Raw genomic sequence first — 19662 nt, 5'->3', positions numbered from 1 at the left:
TTCAAACACACACAAATACACACAAAAAAAAACAAGATTTATAGCAACTTCTTAAAAATAAAACCCCACAATTCCAGAAAAAAATAAAGCATTTAATGTTTTTAAAGAACATAATTAAGCTGTGTACAGTAGCACACTCATGTAATCCCTGTACTTGGGAGGCTATGACAAGGGAATTGTAATGAGACCCTGTTTCAAAATTTAAAATAAAATAAGGACAGGGGCGTTGCTCAGTGATAAAATGCCCCCCAGGTTCAACCCCTAGTACCACTAAAAGAAGAATATAATTAAACATAGGTCTCTATGATTATCCAAATTCTCACTACCTAAGTCCAAATATTTAAATAATAAACTGTGAAACTTCTTATTCAAAATTCAATATACAATAATGGATCTGTTTTACATGCTAGGAAAACAAAGCACCTTAATAAATCTGACTAAGGAATGTAAAGTGGTTTGCAGTCTCATCTCAGATATCACAACTGGTTTTTTAAGTACAATGCATTGCTGCACCATCTTATCATCTCCCATCTCCTCCCATGCATCCCATTTCAGGCTTAGTACTTCATTGGTCCCAACTTTCATTTCTGCCAGGGGGTAAGAATGCAGTCAACCCAAACAATTGATATATTTTAGAATCCATAGCATACAATATCACTATTTATTTATATTATAGAACATTATTTTTGCAAATTAAAAAGTAATATCTGATATATAGCATGATTATTATTGGTCTAGAACAATATCATTCACCATAAACATACTAATAAGCTCTAGATGTCTTAGAAAAATTAAGTAACTAGTGTTTTAATATTTTGCAGAAATCCTTTGGCAACTATTATACAAATATGTAGAAGAGTATTTTATTTTAGAAGTTACTCTAGGATTTTACATTATTATTTCATTATTATTTTCTCACATAAGTTAACATAATGCAGGAATCTGCCACTCCAATCTTCACATTCCAGTATCTTTTCAAGAATGGATTAGATTTAATCAAGAGAGCTCAGTAAAATGAACTACTATTAGAATAAGTAACCTGAAAACTTCACATATTCCTGCTTAAGAATGACTATTAAAGGCCAGGCGTGGTGGCACATGCTTATAATCCCCTTGCTTGGGAGGCAGAGACAGGAAGATCACACAGGTTCGAAGCCAGCCGCGATGGCTTAAGAAACCCTGTTTCCAAATTAAAAAAAAAAAAAAAAGAGTATAAAATAGGTCTGGGAGTGTAGCCTGGAAGTAGAAGGGTTTCCAGGAACCCCAGTACCACCAAAAAAAAAAAAAAAAGGAAGAATGACTATCAAAATTTATTTTGAACCTGCACAAGTTCTTTGTACTCATGGAGACAATCCCACTGGCCACTAAAATTAATCGGCCAGCTATAAATATATTTTGTTTCAACTTCTACTCAAAATGCCCTCTTCTACTATCTCCACCAATACAATATTTCCTTTAAAAACCAGCTTGAAATACTTTTATTCCTTTATCCAATAATTATCTTAATCTAGCATATATTAGAAATTTAAAATAGTAAGACATAATCTTCAACTTCAAGAATGGCATGGTTGGTGGCAAAAACAAAGAAATAAACCATGATAAATACAACTTTATAGATGCCCTGATTAAAGTATACATAAACCACCATGGGTTGAATCTCACAGGATGAGTAAGAGTTAGCCACATGATGAGAAGGGGGACATTCCAGGAAAAGCACTGGCCTATACAGAGGGATAAAGGTGATGGATGAGGGAAAAGAATAATGAAATCAGGAGACTGAAATTGTTCAATATGATTAGAATCTAGAAATGCAAACAGAAGAAATGTGAAACATGAAGTTAAAAAGGAAAAAAGGCAGATTACAATAGTTTTGTGTCATGATAAGTATTCTCTGACTTATTCATTCAGTCTATCCCTAGAGTTCACATACATGTGTTTTTCAGTGTGTGTGTGTGTGTGTGTGTGTGTGTGTGTGTGTTACTCGGCATTAAACCCAAAGGCATTCTACCTCTGAGCTATAACCCCAGCCCTATTTTTTCTCTTTATTTTGAAACAAAGTCTAAGTTGCAGAAGGCCTCACTAAGTAGCTGAGGTTGGCCATGTACCTGCAATCCTCCTGTCTCAGCCTTCCAAACACTAGGATTATAAGCAGGCACTGCCACATCCAGCTCATAGATGGCTATTTTTTACTATAACAGACTTACATCATTTATTTATTCAGCAATTTTTAGGGGAGACACCATGTATTTTCTCTGTGTTCTTTGTGTGGTTTGCATTTCAAGTTAGAGGACAAAAAGCAGGTTCTATTTTTTTTAATTCTAAATTCCTAATATACCTAGTATAATACTGAAAACACAGTACTCACATCAATTAGTACTTCTTGAATTGAAATATTAACTTAATCATTATCAGGTTATTTAAAATCATTAACCTGTACATTATTTTTACAACAATCTTAAATTAGCAAAAGATAAATAACACATATACAAGATTATACTTGCAAGGATTATAAAGACACTCTTTTATGGAAGAAAAATCTAGCCATTCAAGAGCATATTCTCTGCCACCTAGTAGCGTTAACCTAGGCCATGCTAAAGTAAGCCAAGAATCTCAAAATTTGGCATCATTCATTGGATAATTATCATTTATTATCATTTTTCATTCATAACATACCCAAAGTAATAAAATAGATGGCAACCAGTGTGTGTGTGTGTGTGTGTGTGTGTGTGTGTGTGTGTGTGTGTATGTGTAGTATTGGAGACTGAACCCAGGGTCATTCTATCTGAGCTACACCCCAGCCCTATTTTATTTTTTATTTGGAAACTAAATTGCTAAAGCTGGCCGCAAACCTACATTCCTCCTCTCTCTGCCTTTAATGTCCTGGGATTACAGACCTGCACCATCACTCCCAGTTAACAACTTGAATTCAGTCCTCCTCTGGTTTTTGTGTGATCAAGCCATCTTCATTCTAATCCTGTCACTTATTTATCCTCAATTTTTCTTTGCTTTCCCTTCCTCCATCTACTATTGAATACTGCCAGTATATCAGAGTCAGTCATCACTCCCTGTAGATTATTTCGATTATTCAATGTATAGCAAAAACAGATACTAAATGTCTTATCCATATTTCCAATTTTCTGACTTCCTTCCTGATATTTCTGCCTATATAACAAATAAATGCTTAAAATAATTTGATTCCCAGTGGTACATAAACAATGTGGCATGCTTTCTCTATTCTCCCTCTCCATCTCTCCATATTTTTTATCTACTATTCTTAGCTAGAAATTTATGAGGCATAACAATATTTCCTTCACACACATAAAATTAATCACTAGATAAAAATCAATGCTAACAACTATTTGCATGCTACCTTCCCTTCGTTTCCAGTCTCATTTCACTATGTCAACACAGCCATTGGCTTAAGTGAGCCACTGTGCCTCAACTAGTGACCTTTCTACCATTTCCCAGATCCTATCCGTTTGACTCACAGGTGACCCTCCTATCTTTATGTATTTTATGTAGCTCCTAACATTTTCATGAATAAGTCTGACTTCCCCAGATTAACTTCACCAATAATAGGACAAACTATTTAGCGGATTAACCTGAAGACATCTGGTACTCTTCCAAAGGATACTGAATCTTTGTTTAATCAATAACTAAATATTTTCTTTTTTTGTGGCACTGGGGATGAAACCCAGGGGTATTCTGCCTCCAAGTTATACCCCCAACCCTACTTTTGTATTCTTTATTTTGAAACAGGGTCTGAGTTGCAAAGAGCCTCACTGAGTAACTGAGGCTGTCAGCAAACCCGAATTCTCCTGTTTCAGCCTCCCAAGTACTGTGATTACAAGTGTGTGCCACCAAGCCCAGCTCAATAACTAAATATTTTCAACCTCTTCCTTCTCATCATAAACTTGTTCATTTATTTTTAATAACTCAATCCTTTCCTCCTATCTGTCTTAAAAACCTTTTTCTCCTATATGAAATCCATAACTTCTTTTGGAAAAGTTTTCTTAGAAAATGAAAAGTATCCCTCGGACTTTTCAGATTCTATAACTCAAATATGAACAACTAATTTGTGGGTGGGGAAAAGTATTTTTAATTGTATACAAGTCTTTTTAAATATTTATTTTCAAAGCCATGCTCCTTTTCAAGGCCACCACCATAAATTACTAACTGCAATAAATGTCTAAGTGCCTGTTATAAAGCCAAGCAATCAGGTAATTTAGTAAGCATTAAAAGCTAGTGATGATAAGCAAAAGGTAAAATTTTTGCAGTTTTGAAGTAATGAAACAATCCACCCAGAATAGTAAACCAAAAATACAATAAAATGCTATAAATGTTTTCTGCTTTTATATTCTTACCATCAATATTTCTAAAAGCAAAATATTAATTTAAATACATAACTTTCTACCTAAGATCTACTTAATATTAATAAACTATTCTTAGGCAATCTTATATAAATCCAGAGAAAAACCTAGTTCATATTAAAATGTAGCTTTGAAAACCTAACAATTGTCGGGCGTGGTGGCTCACACTTGTAATCCCAGCACTTGGGAAGCTAAGACAGAAGGATCTCACAGGTTCGAAGCCAGCCTCAACAATTTAGTGAGACCGTGTTTCCAAATAAATTATAAAAATAGGCCTGGGGGTGTACCCCTGAGGTAGAAAGCCCCTGGGTTCCACTCTGTAGTGCCATAAAAAAGAAAATCTAACAATTTTGATAAATTATGTTAAAAAATTAATAGATGCCAAGGCCCTCAGAAATTAATGACACCCTGTGTTTAAAAACAAAAAAAAAAAAAAAAAAAAAAAGCCGGAAGTGGTGGCGCAGGATTGTAATCCCCGCTTGGGAGGCGGAGACAAGAGTATCACGCAGGTTGAAGCCAGTCGCGCTGGCTGGCTTTAAGAGACCCTGTTTCCAAATAAAAAGGTATAAAATAGGTCTGGAAGTGTATCCCGTAGGTAGAAGGGCTTCCAGGAACCCCAGTACCACCAAAAAAAAAAAAAAAAAGGAGTTGGTGGTATGGGTGGTATGGCTTAGAGGTAGAACGCCCTTGGGTTCAATCCTCAATACCACCAAAAGAAAAAAAATTAAAAGATGGCAGGAGACATAGCTCAGTGGTAAAGCATTTGCTTAGCAAGTGTGAAGCCCTAAATTTAATCCTTAACATCACAAAAGTTTGATGGAAATAACTTAGTTTGCAACTAGAATTTCAATAAAATTTAAAATAAACAGTTGCAAGCTATTTTCATTGGATAGAATTTCCAAAAAAAAAAAAACTCAAATGAACTGCAAAGAAAATTTTCATATCTTGCCATGTAATTTTTAAACGTGTGTTTTAATAAATATATGAAATAAATGAATAAGGTATTTTTTTGGTAAAGATCCAACGTATTGGCGCCACCTAGTGAAATTTTCCTCAATATTTTGAAAAATTTATGTAAAGTTAATTTCACACATTTTGTATTACTTCAATGGAAACAGTTGCTAAGTGTTTTGGCAGAGTAAAGAGTTTTTTCTTTAAAATTTCATTACTATTAAGAAATACAGTAAAAATTGTTTTCATTACCAAAAGCAAGACAAACACTTGAGGAAAATATTCAGGTTGAATAAAAGTTAATATAATTGTGGTTTAGTCAGAAGTTCTCAGTAGATCAGAATGTCACATATTTTCAAAATATGTGTTGAAACATATTTTGTTTCATAATAGATTAGAAATATAGTTATGGTGATTAAAAACTCATCATTCATTAAAATATATTCATCTTATATTTTGTTGTGCATTCAAAAAATGCTTAAATCCAAAACTTAATAGAACTTTTAAATCATTTTCTTAATTTAAAGCTTAAATTACAAATAAAACAGACCAAAGAATGTCATATGCATATATTGATATATAACTATGTTATCTCACTATTATACACAATTATAATGCACCAAAAAGAAAAAAAATTTATTTATGCAATAGTATAAACTGGAGAGAAACCCTAAGTATTCTTTCCCTAATTCCAATTTTAAAATAAAACTGTTCATATCTTCAATAAATTACTCAAAAACATTATAAATTATATGTACTTCACTAATTATAGGTATACAAACATGATATACGATTCTTATTCTCTAAAAACTATGAAGAGTCATACTATGTACAAATAAACTACACCCAGAGTATTATGCTTCACTGTAGATACTGTATTTAAAGAGTGAGAGAGACTCACAAACTAAAGAAGGTCCCTGTATGACTTCAAAGGAAAATAAGTGACCTTGAAGTCAAATAACAGTGAAAGGAACCTGTACCATTCATCCTTACTAGAAAAAAAAAAAGGGAGATTGAAAATGGAATAATAAGAAAGGGTGAATAATAAGTAGGCAGAAGGCAGGAGGAAGGGAAATTTGGGTCAGTTTAAGAAGGGCATTTTAAGAAAAGGTATGTCTTCTATAGAAACAAAAAAACTTAAAAGTAGTTGAGTTTCTTATGACAAGAAGTATTCAAGCAAGCAGACAGCAACCACTTGACAGAGATACTTAATACAGTTCTTTCTACAATGTTCATTAAGTAACATAGCTGTCAGGTACAGTAGGTCTAAAAGAACTCACAACCTTGTGACAAGGAACCCAATGACCTTAAAATCTGGAAAAGAGATGAAATTGCCTCTTTTCAACTTACCTTTTTTTCCTCCTGCAATAGTATTACATCATAAAATCTTGGGAGAAATAAGCAATAATTTTGCTGCTGATCTTTCTTGATGTTAATATTTTCATAATGTATTTTCTTTTCCCTTTAGAAAATTCAAAAAGAAATTGAGTTCTCAATTATATATATATATATAAATATTTTATGTAAGCAAAATGAATATTTTTACAGCAATGTTTCCTCCTTTAGAAATATGTGATAGGATCAATAGGTTAGATTAGACTAATATACTCAAAATTTTATAAAAATGTATTTTTATTTTGGTTAGTTCTGATTTCTAGTCAAAGTATTATCACCTCTTCTAATAATGATTCTATAAAGAAAATAGGATGTGAGAGTTATATCATGAACTAAAATTAAAAACTATCAAAAACTTTCTTCTATACTCTATTTACTGTAAAAGTTTTTTAAACTCCAAATCTCTTGGTGTTTTAATTACTACTAAAATAAAAGAAAACCACCCCTCTACTATTTATATCATAAAACACCAAGTAAAAAACATAAAGATTTTTGAGAATAAAAGGGAATCTTACTTTCTTTGAAATTTAAACAACTCAAGAAAGAATTTAGCAGTGATTAAAAGCCCAAGCTTTGGAGCCAGCCAGCCTGAGAGGAATCTCAGCATTGCTACCTTTAGCTGTGTAACCTTATGTAACTCATCCAACTTCTCTACATTTCAGGTTCTTCATCTGTAATTGGAAATACTAATAGCCAACTCTCATAGATGCAATGACTAAAGTAGACAATATATGTAAAATGGTTAGTGCCACACATTGTCCATAATAATACCACAATAACTGTTAACTATAAATTATTTTAAAAATATTTAAACAGCCTATACTGACTACACTATTTTTTTCATTTCTTTTTTTTTCTTTTCCTTTTTTCTTTTTTAAATTTTTATGTGGATCATATTGAAAATGGCATACATTCAGACTGTGCTTGGTGCCCCCCTCCCCCCACTTCCCCTTCCCCCACTAAAAAATGAGTGTCCAGGTTGACCGTGCTACATTCACATTTATACACATATTTGAATGTAGCTCATCCATTAATCATCCTCAACCTTCTTCCTCTCCTACTCTTCCATTCTAGCTTTGCTGAGGTTTCCCCTCCATTACCTGGAATCCCTCTGGTATCCCCAATACTCCCTAGTTTGGGCATATTAGAGAAAACATATGCCCTTTCTCTTTCTGTGCTTAACTGATCTCACTTAACATAATGTTCTCCATTTATTAAACAGAATTTCAGCCAGGTGGCACATGCCTGGAATCTCAGTGCTTGAGAAGCAGAGACAAAGGATCCCAGATTCGGTGACAGTATCAGCAACATAGAAAGACTCTGTAACCTATCATGATAGACCCTATTTCAAAACAAAACATAAAAAGGGCTGGAGCTGGGACTGGAGCTGGGGCTGGAGCTTGGAGATAGAATGCCCCTGGGTTCAATTCACCAAAAGAAAAAAGAAATGTTTTCAAAGAAATCTGATAATCCAACATTCCAACAAATAAACATACAAAGATTAGAAATAGATAATAGAAAAACATAAACCATTTAAATTTCATAATAATTGTTGTTTTCTTTGTTCAGCAGTGCTATAATTTAAATATGCATTTACCACACAGCTCACTATTAAATGATCACTTGCTCAAGGAGTATTATTCAAATAAAATTCAACAAATGGATTTTTTCAAAACCTCAAATGTATTTATCAAAAACAAATTTATATTTTGGATATCACTAATGTCTAATATCACTGAAGTCTGATACTTAAGAAAAATAAGATAGGATTATATTTCCATTTAGGAGGCCAATTATCTCTACTTTGGGACTGTATTAAAGTCTCTTAGAATAATTCTGACGCGGTCGGGGCCTCTGGCCCCGACCCTGGGCGGGTGGACAGGCGCTGGTGGGGCACCCTTCGGCGACCCCCTTCCCACCCGGAAGGATTCTGTGGTCCGGGCCTCTTGCCCCGACCCTGGGTGGGTGGACAGGCACTGGCAGGTCACCCTTAGGCGATCCCCTCCCCACCCGAAAGGGCCCTGTGGTCCGGCCCCGACCCTGGGCAGGTGGGCAGGCGCTGGTGGGGCACCCTTCGGTGACCCCCTTTCCACCCAGAAGGACCCTGTGGTCTGGGCCTCTGGCCCCGACCCTGGGAGGGTGGGAAGGCGCTGGCGGGGCACCCCTAGGCGACCCCCTTTCCACCCGGAAGGGCCCTGTGGTCCGGGCCCCGACCCTGGGCGGGTGGGCAGGCACTGGCGGGGCACCCCTAAGCGACCCCCTCCCAACCCGGAAGGACCCTTTAAAAAAGGAAAAGAAAAAGAAAAAAGGAAAATATCAGAGAGGGATCAAGGAGGCCATGGCAGATGCCAGGATACTGGAGATGCAGACAAAACTTATCCAAATGAACTGGAATTATTGGAAAAATTACCCACTAAGGAGGACTGCTTCTTCTCTACATTGTTAAGAATCTTGGACATCACCTGTAAGGAGAGAGAGTTTAGCAGAGACCAAGGAGAAAGGCGGTGCTGAAAGCGGGTTCCGCATTGGCGGTGGAGACTTGTATTCAGGAGAAGCAGAAATCGGAGCCTACCAACCTTATTTTTTGTTTGGAGAAATTACACCAAAGGTCAATATTACTGTCGCACATGCTTAGGAACACTGGACAGCATTCAAAGTGGAAAAAGAGCTTGGGAAAGATTTGAAATGGTGGAGGCAGTGGCAGTGGCAGTGGCCAGTACTCAGGGGAGGCAGAGATCTGATGCATTATACCTAGAACCTTTGAAGTAATGACCACAGAGGCAGAATGCTACTACCACGCACCCTCGAGAATGTGGGACAAATGGTTGGGCAAAGAGGGTGCTCGGATTTGAGCCTGCCAAGGGGTGAGGCCGGTGACGAACACAACAAAGCTGGGATTGGAGCCTGTCATGAGGCAAGACCGGTGCTGGAGCCTTCGAGGCTGGGATCGGAGCCTGCCGAGTGGTTAGGCCGGTGCTGGGGCCAGTGAAGCCAGGATCAGATCATGCCGCGAGGCAAAGCTGGTGCTGGGGCCTTTGAGGCCGGGATCGGAGCCTGCTGAGGGGTTAGGCCGGTGCCGGTGTCAATGACCGACATCGGGGCCTGCCGTGAGGCAAGGCTGCTACTGGGACCTCCGAGGCTGGGATTGGAGCCTGCCGAGGGGTTAGGCCGGTGCCAGGGCCAGTGAGGCTGGAATCAGAGCCTGCTGTGAGGCAAGGCCGGTGCTGGGGCCTCCGAGTCCGGGATCGGAGCCTGCCGAGGGGTAGGCCAGTGCCGGGGCCAGCGGCCAGCATTGGAGACTGCCATGAGCAAGGCCGGTGCTGGGGCCCCGAGGCCTGGGCCAGAACCTGCCAAGGGGTTAGGACGGTGCTGGGGCCAGTGAGGCCGGCATAGGAGCCTGCTGTGAGGCAAGGCCAATGCTGGAGCCTCCGAGGCCGGGATCGGAGTCTGCCGAGGGGTTAGGCCGGTGACAAGGCCAGCGAGGCTGGGATTGGAGCCTGCCATGAGGCAAGGACATTATTGAGACCTCCGTAGCTGGGATCAGAGCCTGCCGAGGGGTTAGGCTGGTGCCAGGGCCAGCGGCCAGCATCGGAGCCTTCCATGAGGCAAGGCCGCTGTTGAGGCCTCCGAGGCCAGGATCGGAGCCTGCCGAGAGGTTAGGCCAATGCTGGGGCCAGCGAGGCCGGGATCGGAGCCTGCCATGAGGCAAAGCCAGTGCTGGGGCCTCGGAGGCCGGGATCGGAGCCTGCCGAGGGGTTAGGCCAGTGCCAGGCCCAATGGCCAGCATTGGAGCCTGCCATGAGGCAAGGCTGCTATTGGGGCCTCTGAGGCCGGGATCAGAGCCTGCCGAGGGGTTAGGCCGATGCCCGGACCAGCGGCATGCATTGGAGCCTGCTGTGAGGCAAGGCCAGTGCCGGGGCCTCCGAGGCCGGGATTGGAGTCTGCCAAGGGGTTAGGCTGGTGCCGGGGCCAGTGGCTGGCATCAGAGCCTTCTGTGAGGCAAGGCTGCTATTGAGGCCTCCGAGGCTGGGATTGGATCCTGCCAAGGGGTTAGGCCGGTGCCGGGGCCAGCGGCCGGCATCGGAGCCTTCTTTGAGGCAAGGTCACTATTGAGGCCTCCGAGGCCAGGATCGGAGCCTGCTGAGGGGTTGGGCCGATGCTGGGACCAGCGACCAGCATTGAAGCCTGCCGCGAGGCAAGGCTGGTGCCGGGGTCTCAGAGGCTGGGATCGGAGCCTGCTGAGGGGTTAGGCCAGTGCCGGGGACAGCGGCCGGCATCAGAGCCTTCCATGAAGCAAGGCCGCTACTGAGGCCTCCGAGGCTGGGATCGGAGCCTACGGAGGGGTTAGGCCAATGCCGGGGCCATTGGCCAGCATCGGATCCTGCTGTGAGGAAGGTCGGCACTGGGGCCTCCGAGGCCGGGATCGGAGCCAGCTGAGGGGCTAGGCCGGTGTTGGGGCCAGCGAGACCAGAATCAGGGCCTCCCATGAGGCAAGGCCACTGCTTGAGCCAGCGAGGTCTGGATCAGTCCACCGGGTAGCCAGGCCACAACTGGGGCCGTCAAGAGTGCGATCGGTATTTGCAACGTGGCATGCACAGAGAAATATCACAGAAAATTAAAACCAGATGCTTCCCCTAATCAGCAATAACTACTAGGAAAGGGGCAACAGGAAGTGGTCGAGCTATAGAAAGGGCCCTATAGTGAAGCAATTAAAGTGACCAATCAGAGGGTATGGATAGGGGAGGATGGAGCCTCTTTAAAAAGCAGGAGGTACATAAACATATGTATCAAAGTTAATCACCAAACAAGCATGGGATCGAGGGAGGGGGAGGGAATGGGATGGGGACTGGATGAGGGCTAATTGGATGATGTGTGCTTGTATATCCTCTCAACTCTTGTATTCCAATGTGATGTATGATTACAATGCACCAATAAAAATAAATTTTAAAAAAAGAATAATTCTGACACAACCAATAAAAGAAAAAGTCAAAGGAGAAAATGTCAACTGCCAGAAGGAACCAAGACAACTCCAAAATAAGAAATAAAGACAGCCAAACTAAAGAGTAGATAATTATGAAAATGGAGAAGTAACTGAAGCAGTCAGTAATGCAGTCTTCATGAATTCATTCATTCTGGCAAGCAAAAGTAGAAGAGAATAGGGAAATTAAAAAGATCAGAGAAAGGAATAGCATAAAAATGGGGAAAATGGAAGTAGGTCCAGATTAGGAAAGTAAAAAGGGCTGATAGGAAAAACTACCAAGCAAAATCAGAACCAAGTAGGGTCCTTTTTTTTTTATCTTTTGCTTTATTTTATTAAACCTTAAATGAGACAGAGGGGAGTAGGAACTTAGCACGCAAGCCAATCTGGAGAAGAAAATAATAGGATCAAAGTAAACAGCAAAAGCTTATATCAGAAAGGTTGTGTTCAGAGTTAGAATAGTCTATAGACATTATCTTATTTGGAACAATAATAATGATATAAATATATACTACATTAAGCTAAATATGCATGGTTAGTTTCTAGGATAACTACTAAAAGAACAAAAAAACAAAGTTTTACTTTCCATACTAGGAGATAGAAAAAAATGCAGAGGATATTGGACTTGCATAGAAATACCCCCAAACAGGCCATGTTTTATTCTTTTTATTCTGTTACTAACTTCAGCACTGACATAGTAAAAATTCAATGTTTGTGTAATGAATTAGTTTAACCAGAGGGCCTAAGTAAGGTCTTAAACTATGTCCATTGATGGTATATAAAAATGTCTAAATGTGTCTAGAAATCGAATTGAGTATGTAATCATTATGGGACTTCTAAGGAGAAAACTCATACTATGGGGGATAATCATGTAGATAAGCTGGTATCTGTTTGAAAAAGTTAATCACTGAAGAAATAGCAGATTATAAGGACATCATGGTATTGGTTAACTTTACCTTTATGGATTCATATCTATAGACTTACTGTAGGTAGAGGAAGGGGAAAATAAAGGCAGAAAGAGCTATTTTACTAGAAATATATTTACCAGTTAGCCTTTGTAACTGTTACCTCCAACCTAATGTTATAGCTCTGACTCACACTAAGAATGCTTTCTAAAACTTTTCATAGCTGGGCATTCTGGCACATGCCTTGTGATTCTAGTACTTAGGAGGCCAAGACAGGAGGATCACTGAATCAAGGCTAGCTTCAGCAACTTGAGACCTTTCACAAGTTAGCAAGACTCTCTTTCAAAATAAAATAAGACTGTGTGTGTAGCTCAGAGGTAGAATGTCTGTGGGTTCAAATTCCAGTACAATAATAAATAAATAAAACTACTGTGTAGATTTAGGTGAGAGGAGCCAGAAACAAAATGGGAGAGTCTGAATTTTATATTTTCGCTAACCTTTCATCTACTTTATTATTAAGCATAGTATATTTTAGCACTTAGATACATAAAGCTATATAATCAAACAGGCCTCAGTTAAGGTCTAGCTCTACCATTTACATGGCCACATGGTCTTTAGTATGTTCTTTATCCTCTTTGGTCCTTAGATTTTTACTAATAAAATAAGTATAACAATAATAACTACACAGAAAACTTGTGAAGATTAATGAGGTAATACATATAAAATAGGTGACACAGGCCAAGTGTGGTGACACATGATTGTAATCCTGATACTTGGGAGGCTGAGACAGGAGGATCACAGGTTTGAAGCCAGCCTTAGCAACTTAGTGAGGCTCTCAGCAACTTAGTGAGACCTTGTTTACAAATAAAAAATAAAATGGGTCCATGGGGGTAGCCCAGAAATAGAAGGCCCCTGGGTTCCATCCTCAGTACCAAAAAAATTTAAAAAAATAGGTGACAAAGATCAGGATCACAAAAAAGCAAGTTTTCTTTGAGCTTTCACACTAACTTTTCCTTCTTACCAGAATAACCTAGTCTAAATTAGTAGAACGCTTTATAGTCAAGAACTACATTAAAGATATGTATATGTATATTTTTATATCTACTTACTGGACTACTTTATATCTACTTACTGGACTATATTATAATATCCAGGACCAGGACCTGACTTTGTAGGAAACTCTAGTCTTCCTAAAGAGTTGCCAAAATGTATACCTTTGTATTTTACAGTTGCATTGGAATCCTAAAAAAAAAATGAAGAGGAGACATATTTTATATAAGTCATAAAACAATGTTTACCTTTTACTTAAATCTAAATCTAAAGTACAGACAACCTCAGTCAAAAGGGTTCTACTGGTAAAAGCTAGTGTCTGTGCCACTAATCAGCCAGGAGTCTCAGAGAAGTATCTTAGTACCATTAGTATATCCTCAAAACATATGAATAGCTTTACTTTTGGGAGCATAATCAGCAATGTAAAAAATACTGAGGGCAATGAAATTAGCTTCTCTTCTTTTTTTAAAAAAAGGAAAGAGTTATATTATTTAGGGAAAGGCAAATCTATTAAAAATTAGCTTAATTAGCCGGGCGTGGTGGCGCACGCTTGTAATCCCCGCGCTTGGGAGGCAGAGACAGGAGGATCGCGCAGGTTCGAAGCCAGCCGCGTGCGCTGGCTTAGGAGACCCTGTTTCCAAATAAAAATGTAAAAATAGGTCTGGGAGTGTAGCCCGGAGGTAGAAGGGCTTCCAGGAACCCCAGTACCACCAAAAAAAAAAAAAAAAATTAGCTTAATTAAACAGACTGAGAAAATGTAAACATCATCAACAGACATTAAATCACTTCTAATTGCCTGGTATTTAAAAACAAATTTATATAAATTTTTTAAAGAGTAACAAATAGCTAACAATATGTTAAACACTACCCCAGTCCATTTTATTGCTAATACTTGAGGATAGAATTAGTCTTTTGATGCCAAATTATTTGTGACATGAGAAATCAACCATTATTCTTCTTTTATATCCACTATAATAAATGTCAAAATCAAGCATCAGCCATTAAAAAAATTAAAGCACTTGGTTTCATCAGAAACTAAAATAATGAAGTATAACAATAACAGTAGTTTCTCTTACTGAAATTCTTTTCTCTTGATCTAGTACATACTTAATTGTTTAAACTTTTAAAACTCTTTTTGTGTGTGTGTGTGTGTGTGTGTGTGTGTGTGTGTGTGTGTGGTACTGGGGATGGAACCCTTCTACTTCCGGGCTACACTCCCAGACCTATTTTATATTTTTATTTGGAAACAGGGTCTCTTAAGCCAGCGCGGCTCACTTCAAAGCTGTGCAATCCTCCTGTCTCCGCCTCCCAAGCATGGGGATTACAAGCGTGACCACCACCCCAGCATTAAAACTCCTTTTTAACTAATGGTAGAAGATAAATTCTAGTTTACTTACTTTTAAGTCATTTGAAACATATATTTATAAAAATACAGTTTTAGAGGCTGAGAGTATAGCTCAGTGGTAGAGTTCTTGCCTAGCATACACAAGAAAGCCCTAGGTTCAATCCCCACTAACACAGTGTGTATGTTGTTTTAAAATAAGCTTGGTTTATTAAACAATTAACACATACTGAGTAAAATTTTAATAACATAAATGTATAATTTATATAAAAGAGTGTATTAGGTGTTTTAGGTGACATACTGTTTAATAGCAGTGTAATCCACTTCTCTCAATTACTATTATAAATAATATAATGCAATAAATAGAAATATTAGTAATAAAAAGCATAGTTTCAGATCAAAATCATATCTTCCCTTCCTTATCTCAAAATTTCAAAAGGAATGTATAAAATAGATACAAATATTAGTGGTGGTAGAATCTACAAGGTATCATTCACATGCCAGACACTAGAGTTTCTGGAAGATATAGAACAGAGAAACAGAGACTAAAACCAGAAAAGTAGCCTATACATTTTGAGAGGATCCTATGCTAAACTCTTATTAACATCCCCAGAGAGAAAGAAATTGGAGATAACAAAAGACTCTTAGGGTAGTAAGTAGGCAAATTGTTTCTAGTTAGAGAGGCAACATTCCAAAAAGCTTAGGGATATCACAACAAAATGTAAATAGAAACTAGCATAGCTGGATGCTAAAGGTAGAGAAACAGGGAGTCGCCAGGTAAGCCCAGGTAGGATTCATATATTTACTGGGATGTTTTGGAACTAATAGAACAAATCAGCCAGAAGGTGAATGTAAAAAAGATGGTGATGTCAAATACTGAGAATTTTCTGTTGATTGAATTTGCCTCCTACTACAGACAATTCCCACTAGATTTATACCTATGTTTTGTGATGTACAAATGGGCTATGACAAAAAATCTAAGAAAATAAAATTTTGTTAAAAGAACCAGTAAAGATCCAGGTGTGGTGGTGCATGCTTGTAATCCCTGCATTTGGGAGTCTGAGACAGGAGGATCCCGGTTTGCAGACAGCCTCAGCTACTTAGTGAAGCTCTCCGCAACTTAGTGAGACCCTGTTTCAAAATAAAGAATAAAATATAGGGCAGAGGGTGTAGCTTGGAGGTAGAATTCCCCTGGGTTCCATCCCCAGTACAAAAAAAAAAAAAAAAGCTACAACTCAGCGAGCCCCTGTTTCAAAAATAAAAAGACTAAAAAGCAGGACTGGGGGTATAGCTCAACGGTACAATGCACCTGGGTTCCATCCCCAATACAGAAAAAAAAAAAGCACCAGTAAAAATCTACTAGACCCTTCTAGTAGAGGATAACATAAGGGCATTGTCCCCCTCACCTTTACCCCTGCTCATCCTACAGCTTCAGTTGTGATGGAGAACAGTGGAATGCCCAGCAGAGAGCACCATCTGGCAAGAGACACGTTCCTGGTGGAGCAGCTGCTGTGCTCCACAGAAACAAACTTGCTGAGGAGCACAGTTGAGACAACCCCTGAGGACTTCTAGAAAGGTGAACTACAGAAGGCTGGAGGTGCTCTATATTGATAAGTGGAGACAAGAAGCATTGATATTTGTGCTACAAACATTATTTTTACTGTTATTATTCTCTTTAGCACCTATAATCCAGTGAAGCCTGGGAAAACTTATTACATAAATGTAAAGGATTAATCCTTACTTCTTCTGGGAATAAGTCCAGTATTATATGTAGTCTCGGTGTACTTGGATTATTGATCTGCAGATCCATTCTAATAAATTATAACACAAATGGTAGAGTGGCATTTTAATCTCCTCATTAATATAATCAGTGTGAACACTATGGGTAACAGGCAAATTAATCCTATAAAGCACTGTGTTAAAGTAATATATTATTGTTGCTATTAGTATTACAAGTAGAAATTCTAATGAATACACAATTTTGAAGCTCCACCCCATGTTGCATCCTTGAAGGAACAAAGCTATGAATATATAGTCAAAGAGCTATCCCACCAACCTCTCTAAGACATAAGGTATGTATATGTTGCTTTAGGACTTCTAAGTATAACATAAAAGGAAATAAAACAGACCAAAGTCTTTGCATTTAAGGTACAGAGACAAATGTCACAATGTGTAACAGAATGACATAAGGAAGTGGCAAAGCCTGGCATGTCCAACAGAGTAGCAGATGCCAATAGAGGACTACTGGCACAAACCAGGTTCCACTAGAGAAGCCAAAAAGCAACTAGTTCCTATAGGGTCACTAGTAACTCCAAAGATACTACATTTCACAGAGCTGAGGAAGAGAGCAACTGGTCAATGCTTACAATCCTAGTATTTGAGAGGCTGAGACAGGAGGATCTGATTTGCAGCCAGCCTTACTTAGTGAGGCCCTTTGTAATGCAGTGCTGTTTCAAAATAAGGAATAAAAAATAGGGCTGAGGGTGTGGCTCAGAGGTAGAATGTCCCTGGGTTCCATCCCCAGTGCCACAAAAAAAAAAAAAAAAAAAAAATAGGAATGCCTCTCCATACAAGCCTTTCTTTTGCTAAAATATTCTGGGCATCTTTCAAACGAAAGTACTTGAGAGATACAAGGATTTTAAAGTACACAGGCAACTTTGATGGTAGAAAGAAAACACTTTTCATTTACGTTATACTTAACTTTTACCTAAAAATAAATTAGAATTTCATAATTGTGCAAATTTGTTTTACTATTGTTCTTCAATATAGCCATGCTAAATATATTAAACACTTTGCATGTTACATGCAGGAACATGTTTATTTACTATATCCTATGGATGTATCAAAAAATTCAATATTTTAAAAGATCATTTTGATAAGTCCTCTTTTACATCATTTTTTTTTAGCCTAAAACATTATGTTAAGCTATTTTTTTTTCCCAGTCTAGGGGATTAAACTCAGGGCCTCTCACATGCTAGGAAATTGCTCTAACACTGAGAACTCCCCCCCCATCCAGTTCCATGTTAATATTTTATAGTAACATAGCATTCAACATAGCATTTCAGGGTCTAAAGAGAATTATGACCAAGAAGCTTTCTTAAGATGAGCTTATATTATTAATATTTTTATGGTTCAACTATTGAACAATTCTAAAGGCAATCTGGTAAAAGGAAACATTATGTATGCGTGCATACATATGTGCATATATAAACACAAATTTCAGGACATTATCAAAATCCTTTTCCTTTCTATACAATAAAATTTACTTAATATAAACGATATGGATTAACAATTATTTAACCACTAACCTCTATAGTACTCAGGTGAATTATTCAATCTAAAATTTAATTTAAAAGCTTTATAAAAGCTAGACGTGGTGGCACACACTTGTAATCTCAACACTGGAGAGGTTGAGACCGGAGGATCACGGTTTGCAGACAGCCTCAGCTACTTAGTGAGGCTCTGTTTCAAAATAAAGAATAAGGCCAGGCGTGGTGGCGCACGCTTGTAATCCCCGCGCTTGGGAGGCAGAGACAGGAGGATCACGCAGGTTCGAAGCCAGCTGCGTGTGCTGGCTTAGGAGACCGTTTCCAAATAAAAATGTAAAAATAGGTCTGGGAGTGTAGCAGAGGTAGAAGGGCTACCAGGAACCCCAGTACCACCAAAAAAATAAAAATAAAAAAATAAAAAATAAAAAATAGGGCATGGGGTGTAGCTCGGAGGTCAAATACCTCTGGATTCCATGCCCACAAAAAAGTAAAATAAAAAATAAATAAAAGCTTTATAAAAATATAGATCAAATGAAGAATAAATTGATGAATTCTTAATTTCTAAATTACATGCTTTATTATGCCAGGAGTGTTGACAATAGCACCTTCAAGGTCACTGTCAACTTGGAAAGTCTTTAGCAAATAAAATATGACTTAATTGAAGCAAACTCAGCATGGTGCTGCATTATTCTAGGTGAATGCTGTAATAAAACTTGAAGAAAAATTACTTAAATGCCACTCTAATTGACAAATGAATGAAGAAGAAGTTATGTAACCTTTCCCCTAATATCCTTCTATAATTAAATATGGAAGTAGAATTTGTGAAGAATTAAAAGTCCAAAGTCCAAAAGTGCATCATTTTAAACACTAATGGACTGCTTTCTAGTATGGCAGCACACAGGGAGTGCACAGCATGTTATCATTACCAAATATGTCAGTATCATAATTCCAACTGCAAATTTTACTTGGGAAATCTACCTCTGGGGGGGGATGTACTTCTAACAGTTCCGTGTGTGTGTGTGTGTGTGTGTGTGTGTGTGTGTGTGTGTGTGTGTGTGGTTGTTGTTGTTGTTGTTGTTGTTGTTGTTGTTTTAAGGTATTTAGGATTGAGCCCAGAGGCATTCTGCCTCTATATTATACCCCAGCTCTTTTTATTTTTTATTTTTTTCTGCAGTTCTGGGGATTGAATCCAGGGGCAGTCTACCTTCAAGCTACCCCTTCAGCCTATTTTTTATTCTTTATTTTGAAGCCTCACTAAGTAGCTGAGGCTGGCTTTGAACATGCCATCCTCCTGTCTCAGCCTTCCAAGTACCGAGATTACAAGCATGCATCACCACGCCCAACTTTATTTTTTTATTTTTAAACAAGATCTTACTACATCACTGTTGCTGTAGCTAGTCTA

At 38.5% G+C, this 19662-nt stretch overlaps 1 protein-coding gene across 1 annotated transcript in view; it reads right to left on the bottom strand.

Moving 5' to 3' along the window:
• Positions 1-19662, bottom strand: part of STPG2 (sperm tail PG-rich repeat containing 2) — a gene marked incomplete at both ends in the record, with an annotated part of 526196 nt that overhangs the window by 485831 nt on the left and 20703 nt on the right. Inside the window, 2 exons of the mRNA XM_080697195.1 lie at positions 6672-6783; positions 13732-13841. Of these exons, the coding sequence (XP_080553321.1) occupies positions 6672-6783; positions 13732-13841 (222 nt within the window). The remainder of the gene's footprint in view (positions 1-6671; positions 6784-13731; positions 13842-19662) is intronic.

This window comes from Muscardinus avellanarius (assembly GCF_963383645.1).
Source record: "Muscardinus avellanarius genome assembly, chromosome: 6".
NCBI classification, from domain to species: Eukaryota; Metazoa; Chordata; class Mammalia; order Rodentia; family Gliridae; genus Muscardinus; species Muscardinus avellanarius.
This window is presented reverse-complemented; position numbering and strand designations above follow the sequence as displayed.